General features: G+C 47.1%; 1 protein-coding gene across 1 annotated transcript; it reads right to left on the bottom strand.

The window, feature by feature from the left end:
• Positions 1–4649: 4649 nt before the first annotated feature.
• On the bottom strand, positions 4650–8920 carry LOC136472972 (rhamnogalacturonate lyase B-like). Its single transcript, XM_066470671.1, has 16 exons — positions 8559–8920; positions 8284–8392; positions 8047–8168; positions 7753–7806; positions 7515–7634; positions 7309–7428; positions 7087–7228; positions 6819–6989; positions 6547–6702; positions 6219–6325; positions 6010–6100; positions 5762–5903; positions 5523–5682; positions 5309–5425; positions 5091–5217; positions 4650–4982 (listed from the first exon to the last, which is right to left on the bottom strand). Exons 1-16 carry the CDS (start codon positions 8570–8572, stop codon positions 4743–4745), a joined length of 1992 nt encoding a protein of 663 aa, XP_066326768.1. The 5' UTR covers positions 8573–8920; the 3' UTR covers positions 4650–4742.
• Between the last annotated feature and the right edge of the window lie 625 nt (positions 8921–9545).

Raw genomic sequence — 9545 nt, 5'->3', positions numbered from 1 at the left:
TCTCAGGTAGCGCTAGACCTATTCATGTTTTAGAGGATCTGAGTGAGGTTTGATATATGTAGGTTCAGGACCGGTCCTAGACCTACATATGTCGTGTGGTAAGGAAACCCCAGCTGGGCCAAATCGATATGAATCGTCATTTGCTCCATGGTAACAGAAGACACGATCAATTGTCCTGCATTGCAGTTAATCAATGGAACATGGTTACTTGTGGATAAGAGATGAACTTGAGATGAGATGATTAATGAAGTGATTGAGCTAGATCAGGTCCAAACTGGATACTACTAATGACTTAATACAAAGCTAAAACGTTGAAAGTAAGGATCCACTCATAGTAAGTTACTTCTTGCTTCTACCTTACCTTTCGCATACCCTTGAAGTCCTTTCTTTTAGTCGGGTAATACTTATTGAGTACCCTCAAGTACTCAGGGTTTGTTAACCCCTATTGCAGGATCTGACTTGAGCTGCTAATTGAGGTCATCTCAGTGGGCTCAACATGATATGGCCATCTCTTCTACCTTAGATGCTTTACTTAAGTCGCTTCTACAATTCTACTCACCATTTGGAACGTAGTTAAGTTTATACTTAATCATGTTTTGTAAACTAATGTTATAAGTCTTTCGCACTCTGATGTAAGTTATTTTTATACCAAGTGTTGTAATGTTGTGGTAACTCCATGTTGATCCTATATGAGTTGTAAAATGTGGATGATTTAGGGTTCCCCGAGGACACCCAACAGACTACCAAAGTTATCTGGCTCTCGTGTAGAGCTGTTAGAGGTCTTTAGGACAATAACATGTGTACGTGGGCCATATAATTTGGGTGGTTCTGCCACAGCTGGTATCAGAGCTCATACATGGATCCGCTACAACATTACTTTTGAAAACTTCAAAAGGAACTTACAAATTAAAAGTTTTTGAAGAGTAACAAATTGAAAGTAATCCTTAACCTCCCTTATGCTTGATGTTGAAGCCTCATGAATACTTTCTAGTGACTCAATTAGAAGACATCGAAAAGAATTCAAATCTTCTTCAACAAGCCAAGTAAAGAGTCAAACTTCTTCGACAATGCTCTATTGAGTGTCTTGCAACATCCCATCTGGTGCAGTGAAGATAGTGTATAAACTAAAGCCCTATATAAGTAAGTTATATTATGACTAACGTTGTAAAGACGTATAGGACGAGCATGCATCATATCATCCATATAAGGGTAAAATATAAGGATGTTGAAATTTCCTCCTTTAGTTCCAGGATAGCTATTCTACCTTATAGTTGTTCTATTTCAATTTAATCTCATCATGAACCAAGTTTTTGCTAAATTAACCACCTTTCGACAATCTTAGTCCATAAGCTTCTAATCCTTGGGAACTTCTAGATGCACATAATTTACCCCGACAAAGGTCGAGAGTTTCGACCCAAGTCGGGACTTCTGATAGACCTAACAAAAAACCTTGTTCGGATCTGGCCTTTTGGATTCCGATCCAAACTATTCTAAACTCGTAGGAAACTTGGAAAATAAGGCTTGGAGAGGTTTTCTACTGGGATTAGACTACCCCCTTTATATATATGAGAGGATCATGGCCGATTGAGTTTCCATCTATCCAATTGTCAAACAAATCAATCTACTACCTCTACTCCAACCCTTTTGCCCTTTTCTCCAATCCCCATGCTGTTCATCCCTTGATCCGATGACCAAGGATGGCACCCTAGGCTTGCCGGCTGACCTAAGGCAACCCAACGACGTCCTTGCCCTGACGGGGTCCCTCCCGGGCGAGAGCTTCGATGGTTTCTTCGTTAGTTTGCCTGAAAACTAGCCGGTTCTTCGTCACGTAAGCACGTTGGTTATCCTTTGGTGGTTTGCTTGTAAACCTCTCCATTCTTCACCACGAAAGAGTGACATCCTCGCTGCGTTCTTCGGTCCATAGCGGCCTCGGCGTCCAAGGCCCTATTGGTGTTTGATTCGGATCACTTCCGACGTCAACACTTAGCTAGATCGATAGTTTTAATTCCGCATTTATCTCGGTTAGCCGACGCGATTATTTTTAGAAAGAACTATTCACCCCTCCCCCTCTAGTCCGCCATCTCAACCCTACAGTAGAGTACCACCTTTTGCACCTAGCCGCACTAGAAATCATTAGCCTCCACGGAAGAGAATACCGCCCTCTGGAGCTAGCAAGCAGCCATCCGTGGAGGAAATGGTCGACCATGGTAACCGTGCACTCAGGTGTAAATGAGACGCTTGTCGATAATGCCGCAGGGATGAATGCACAAGGATAACGTGATGTAATTTGTAGGAAATAATACAAATAATGAGAGCATTTTGGGTTGCTTAATAATTTTGCTCGAGTTCATGCATATGATCTAGGAAAGATCCTGTTCTGAACTCGAATGTCACCTTTGCTTTAAAGATGAAGTGGCCTACAATGCCCTCCAAACAACCTCTGCTTTGACCTTGTGTTGGAATTGTCCATAATTAGTTAGGTGACTAAAAAACATCATTGGTACCCACTTGCATCCGTACAGTTCAAAAGATAAGCACAGTTGTACAGCTAAATGCAATTTTTTTTGAAACAATGACAGGAGCTCTACCTCTCAATTAAGACAAAAGAATTTTTGTACAAGAAAGGGTAACCAAATGAGATTCCTATCACAGGACACCTAAAAGGCTAACCCACCCACACTACGCGAGCATAGACACTGTCATGAGTCATCGTTGCCGAGCATGGTTGCATAGCATCCAGCAGCTCCGACTTCCCATGGTAGACCATGCATGACCCACCCTTCGATGGGCCTGAAGCAAGAGGCCGCTATATATAGGTCATCGTTGCCAACCTCAAGCACGTCGCGTAGAGCAGCTTCGACTTCCTATCACGATCCCACACCTCACCCCTAGTGGTTGCAGACCTCCCAAGCAGAACCCCAAACTTCGAAGAGGGGGGATCGCCTCATGTCATCATTGCCAAGCCACATCCCAACGCAGCAGCTCTGACACCAAGCTGCAAGACCCTTCTCCACATGTCAACCAGGTACTGAGAAATGGAGAGCAGCTACCGAGGGTGACATCAAAGCCACGACGAATTTCCAACAGTGACGCCTTCAAGAAGCGCGCGACGCCGATGGCTCCACTGTCATTCATCCAAGAAATAGACCATGTTTTCACCCTTGGAAGACTATGCTAGAGAGGGACACGATGCCCCAATAGGGAAAGCGGCACCCAGAGGGGAGTCAATGTCGCCAAGGCTTTCGTTCAAGGAGCCCCCTAGCACAAACGTCGGACCAAGATGCTAGAGCCCTAGCCTACCACCACCGTTGTTGTCGCTGTCTTGCCGCTCCACAGAAGACCCGTCATAGGGGAGCAACCAAAGTCTTCACGAGGTTGGCCCCTGTGATCCACACTAAAGTCCATAGAGTGATAGAGGGAAGCAGCCCACCAGGCCACCATGGCCCAATGCGCCAGCCTCAACCCTGAGCCCCCAAGTCCCCGACCCCAAGACCCTGACTCCTCACTCGCTCGGTCGCTCCTCACCCCCGAGCGACAGTGCCCCCATAGAAACCTAACCCTAGTTGTGCGAGTGCAGCGGCGGCACGAGCGCGAGCAGGCATGGCTGCGTGGTCGACGGCATGACCCGCGAGAGGCTGTGGGCGTGGCGAGGCCTCGCCGCGATGACATGGCTACAGCATAGGGATGTGGCACCGCGGCGGCGAGCGACTGCAGCACGGGGAGGCAACGGCGACCAGCGAGCGGCGCAGGGAGCCGTCACACGAGGCATAAGCGGCGCAACGCAAGGAGTCGGCATTGCGACTCACGAGTAGGTAGGATGGATGGTGTTTTCATTTTTTTTCTTGCTGTACTACACTCCGGTCCGTTCGGTTTTAACCGAAAAAACAAAGTAAGAAACCGAAACCGAAGTTGTCGGGTTTCCAGTTCAGAAATAAACCGACCAGCTCTTGCTCCTAGAAAACCGATTTTTTTTAAACTGAAAAAACCAAACCGATGTTGCAGTTTAAACCAAATGCCCAGCCTAAGACATTGACCGGGCAACACATGGAGTCGGACCTTAGTCTCCCGCACACGTAACACCGCCGCACACTGAAAAGCCATTGCCAGCTACTGTCGCTGACTCTGGCACCCGCTGCTGTTAGGCGCGTGCCCCACCACCGCGGGTGCCACCCCTTGCCCTGGGGGCGTCTGATCCGGCCACCAGAGCACTGGTCCCGGCACCCCTGGCCAGCGTCGCCACCTCCCCATAGCAGTGGAGGAAGGGACAAGCGAAGGAGGAGCCCCACGGCCACCCCCTTGCGCCTGCACGGGCCCGCCCGGTGCTGCTGCAGCTGCGGCAGTCGCCCCCACCGAGCTCCACGCAGCTCGCACGGGAGGACCCGCAGGCCCGCTATCGCCAACGCCGCCAAACGCGAGGAAGAGCCCCACCCATTTTGGCATTCCATATGGCCATGCCGACGACCTACTCCGGCGACGGCGCAACGGGAGAGGTGGAGAGAAGGGGGCGGCAGCTAGGGTTTTGGGGTGCCGCCTATGTTGCCGATGGGGAGTGGCACGGGGGCAGGGGGCTCGGTAAGGTAGTGACTGACAAGGCCACTAAATGCGAAAATTAAACTAACATTACCTACATAACTTCAATGCCTATAATATTGCAACATTTTTTCCCAATCGTATGCATTGGATTTATATAGTGAATGCAGTTCTAATTTCACATCTAGCAACGCAATTCCACACACAAAAGATTAGCAGCCACACGGCCCCTCCAAACGCAAGTAGTCGTACATCAATCCTTGAAACGGGTTCTGGCTCCTGGACTGCTTCAGGTAGATGGTGTTCACCCCTTGCACAAGCCAAGCACTAGCCACATCGATGTTGAACAGCCAGTACAGCCCATGTATCCCGTGCCTTGCTATCGCGTTGTCCCTGCCGATCAGCCCGGTGGCGAAGTGAGGAAGAGCCTTGTCCTGATCGTTGAAGAAAATCTGAGCAAGAAGATTCATCATGCAGGAGTGTTTCAGTGATGACATCTGACGAAAGAAGACAGGAATGCAGATAGGAAATAAAGAGCAAAGTCTTCTTTCTGAAATAACCTGCAGCTCAGCGAGTGCAGAAGACGCGAGAGCCACTCTGAACTTGTAGGTGCTGCTTGGACTGACACTGTCAAGGTTGAACTTTATTTGCCATGTTGTTGGCTGGTAAGTGTTGTCATCAAGTTTTCTGATGTGGAGACAGCCACATATGTTAGTTCTAGGCAGAAGCAATAATTCATATCTATGTTTGTTTTCACAAAAGAAACAGGAAACATCACCTGTTAACTTGAGCATAGAACCAATCGGTGCTATAGTCACTTTGGCCAACTGTGTATACCAGGTCACTGTTAGGGTATAGTTCCGCATATCGTTCCCAAAGTCCATATTGTCTAAATCTGCAATGGCCAACCAAGAACACAATATGATAAGAACTAATGATGACTTGATGCTTAACAACATAAGTCAGCATGTAGCTTTACAGTTTCAGTTTACCTATCTGCAGGATGGTTGATGTACAATCTATTGACATAGTTGGGGTTAGGATCAGGAACATAAAAGTCAGCGGCAGATCGATCAGGTACTCCAATCTCCCACATCGTCGGCCCATCTCTTGGTGGTTCATACACAAGGTCACCCAAATAAATATCATCCCCTGCATATCCATATCCAATATCTCAGGAAAAAACTAAAAGCTGCAAGAGGAATGCATACAGCTAACTGAAGATGCTTACCTGAAGCTATGGTCAGTGTAGCATCTAATCTGTAGTCCCCTATAAAACCCGGAACCCACGCATATAGGTTGTAGTTCCCAGTTACAATGTTCCTTATGTAGAAGCTCCCATCTACATCTGCTCTACACCAGAATTGGTATCCCTGAGGCAATGCAGTATGTGAGAATAAAGTTTTTTATTCTAATAGTACAATGCAACCCATTCTGTGAACATAAACTGGGAATGATGTACATGGCATGCTGATTTACCTTGCACTCTCTTTGCCAGGATCCAGCTTCTCCTGGTAGCGCCAAGCCTACATAGGCTCCTGAGGCATAAAGGTCTTGATCATCTATATACCTAAATGACATCGTGGTTAAGTCAGAAAAGTCAATGGTTTTATCTATATACCAGGGTAATGTAAAAATTCCTAAACTTGTTGCTGAGAAGACTGGAAAGTGGTAGTCCTTGAATATACCTGTCTCGGACTAGTAATCTACCAGAGACGCAACCCCTTTGCTCTGTCTTCTGAAAGTCCTCTGAAAGTGCAAAACAGTATGGCCAGTTTTCTTTCTCAATCATCATCTGATTACACAAGGCAAAACATAAAGAAAACAAAAGTGACTTCCACAGTTTGGTAATACTCATAACATGCAGAATAGATAACTAGGCAGCACTGCAGTAGTTACTCCTTTGTAATTGAGAATTTTCTCACCCAGTACATTACGAATGTCCCTATTCTGAAATTCTGAGTGAAAATAAACATGTACTATCCTCAAGCACTTATGTGTCTGAAATATTATCACCTGAACTTTTGCATCTTCCCATAGCATAGTTGGGTCACTTCCATCCCAACTGGAATTAAGATACATGAATACCGGTCCATGGACCTTTTTCCAGTATTCTCCATTCGTAAACTTTGGTGAGAGGTCATCCCCCGCATAATGTGCACTAAGAAACATCTGCAATCATATGAAGGAAAACATTCAGAAGAATAAATGTCATATCATCGAATGATCTGAACGCTGGTTCAGATTCCAGACTCTGGATTCCAGATCATGATGATGATTGAACTTACAGCCAGCATAGTGGGGCCAACATGAGAAGTCAAATTTTGCTTCAGGGGTCCTCCTGTCCTGAACTCATCACTTGGAGTGATCTGCCAGAAGCCAATTGGAGGATCGAATGACATCCACCCATGGACATTGTTGTACTGGTCTTCGCAAGAGTACTGGTACTTGTCGTCAACCTTGACAAACATTATCAGCGACGTTCAGATTCAGAATGCAGTCAGATACTTACCATGGATAACCAGTATCATCTTTATCTCTGTCAGACCATCTTACCTCCCCTCTGAGATCAGGATTTATTGGGTCCACAAGGAGCACAGCCTCAGGGTATGCTAATGGCTGGCCTCGGGGAGGCAATCGGTCGTCGGGCATTGGCATAATTCTCTGCCTGTCATCAGCCAATGCCATGTAATGAAACCTGCAATGCATAGATGGCTTCAATGGTTAGCAACATTCAGACATTCAGTGAACAAGAAGAAAAATCAGTAAATAGGCCACTTGTCTTTCCGCAGCTTGAAAGCCACCCTTGTCTCTCCCAAGCCGAAATCAGGCCATCCTTCCTTATGCTCATAGATTCCATAGGTGTAGAACCCGGATGAACCACGGAGAACGATGAACCTGCACAGAAACACTTGCCCTGTTGAACATGCCTCGTGAAATGAACTGGTGAGATAGCCGAATTGCTGTACTTGTGCATTGGTCACCTCTTATCGATGTTCAAGGGGACAGCTTTTCCTTCAAGGGAAGGATCCCAATTTCTGGTGAAGGATACCTCAGCCTGGTTTTCATCTTGGTATATGATGCGGAATTCGGTGCCTTTGATCCTGCATGAGAGTGCTCCATTTCAGATTCATTTGGAATTTTTATTTCTGAATCAGAAGCAAAATGCATTCATAGGGAGGCAGTAGCCAAGTCTGAACTTTGAATCAATAGAGTTCTTACACATCAAAGATGCCAGTTTTTTGTCCTTGTGGGTTCCAAACAAGGTCCCAGTACCTGACACAACATGCAGCAATTTGTCAGCTCCGTCACAACATCAATTTTGCATTTTTGTTTATAAATAACAGAAATGTTAATAAAGGACAGAACAAAGAACATTCTTAAGTTTGCCAAGATCCAATTAGCAGCAGTCTCTTGAACTAACCAAAACGAGAGACCGAAACAATACTAATAAAGAATAATAAAGTAATCAGAGGACAGGACAGAGAAGCAAAATAAAATATTCAGAAACGGTACCCTCTGTTGTCTTCCTTGTTAAGAATCTCCATGAGATTGTCCACGCCATTGTAGCGCACGCCGGTGACGATACCGTCCGGGTTGGACAGCGTCAGCTCAAAGATGCCATTTTTTATCTCGACCTGTGCGTGCAATTTGCACCCGGCTCAGAATATCCCCATCCACGTGGCAGAACGGCGCGGGTGAGATGTCAACCCCACAAGAAGAAATATGCGGGCAGAGATGGGGACTACTCACATATCTGTCGCTGACCTCGACCGTGACGCCGGCGGTGGCATCGACGGCGGGGCCGGCCGGCGAGGCCTCCCGCGGAGGGCCCATGCAGCAGGCACAGAGACTGCTGCAGCTTGCGACCAGACAGATAGATGCGTACGGCACGACCGCACGAGAGATGAGGCATGTGAGTGTGTGTGTGTATATATAGAGAGAAACTGGCTGAGAAATCTAGGAGCAGTAATGGCGGCATTGCCCAAGCACATGGATGCTATTGGCAACAGGAGCAGGAGTAGTACCTAAGCTTCCCCATGGATGATGGGAGGAGCAAGTACTTGTTGCTGGGTGCAGTTGGGATGGGCGTACGTGGAGGCGGGCACTTAGAGGGGCGGCGGTTATGTTATCTGTTATCCCTTGGTTTGGAAAGCAAGCATGCGAGGAGTGGAGTTGAAGCCAAGGAGGAGGAGATGGAGCAAGAGCGAGGAGGAGGAGGGCGGCAATGGCGGCGTCCTCCGGGCTCCGGCCCTCGCTCGTCCGCGTCTTTAATTCTTGGTGGTTGGTCGGCTCTCGGCACACCTGCGAGAGTGTTTGCTGTCAGCTGCAGGAATGGCGAAGGAAGATGGAAGTGGCTGCACCGAAAGCCGTTCTAAATGATGCCTTCAAGGAGTCTTGTTTCATCTGTGACTGTGAGTACTTAAAGTTCGGCTGATCAAAGTGTTAGCAATGACCTGTAGCTATTTGAATGAGTGCATCCCAAAGAAAAGGAACTTCTGAATGAGTGCTGGATTTTGAGGACATCCGAATTGAATCCATCTTCGTAAAAGTTTGGTTTGAGCAGGAAACGACGAATCTTTTCTTTCCTTTTTTCTCTTTCTGATGGATAGATAGATTTGGCAATGATTGTTGAGCCCGCTGCGAGGGGTTGTTGGAATTCTTGATTAAAGTAGTACTAGTAGCCTAGTAGGTGCCTTGCAAACATCATTCTTCAGCAATGACTGGCACTCGAGGTTGTCACTGTTATGCCGTACCTAATCAGAATATTATCACGTACTAATCGGAGGACTACACACAAGAAGGCAAACTACGGTGGTGCGTGCGCGGCCGTCCAGAGCCAGGGGCATGGACACGTGGAGGCCGGCAGCTGCCGCGCCTAGCGCGTGTCGCCATCGTCTCGTCTCGTCTCGACAGGCATCGTGAGGCGAAAAGTTGGGAGAAGACAAGACTCTGGAGTCCAATGACAATTGGCAATTGGGGAAAGTGTTTTTGGCCTCGTCTTGCTGGATCAC

Source organism: Miscanthus floridulus, chromosome 8 (genome assembly GCF_019320115.1).
Source record: "Miscanthus floridulus cultivar M001 chromosome 8, ASM1932011v1, whole genome shotgun sequence".
NCBI lineage: Eukaryota > Viridiplantae > Streptophyta > Magnoliopsida > Poales > Poaceae > Miscanthus > Miscanthus floridulus.
The sequence above is the reverse complement of the archived record's forward strand: the minus strand, read 5'-3'. Positions and strand labels throughout refer to the sequence as shown.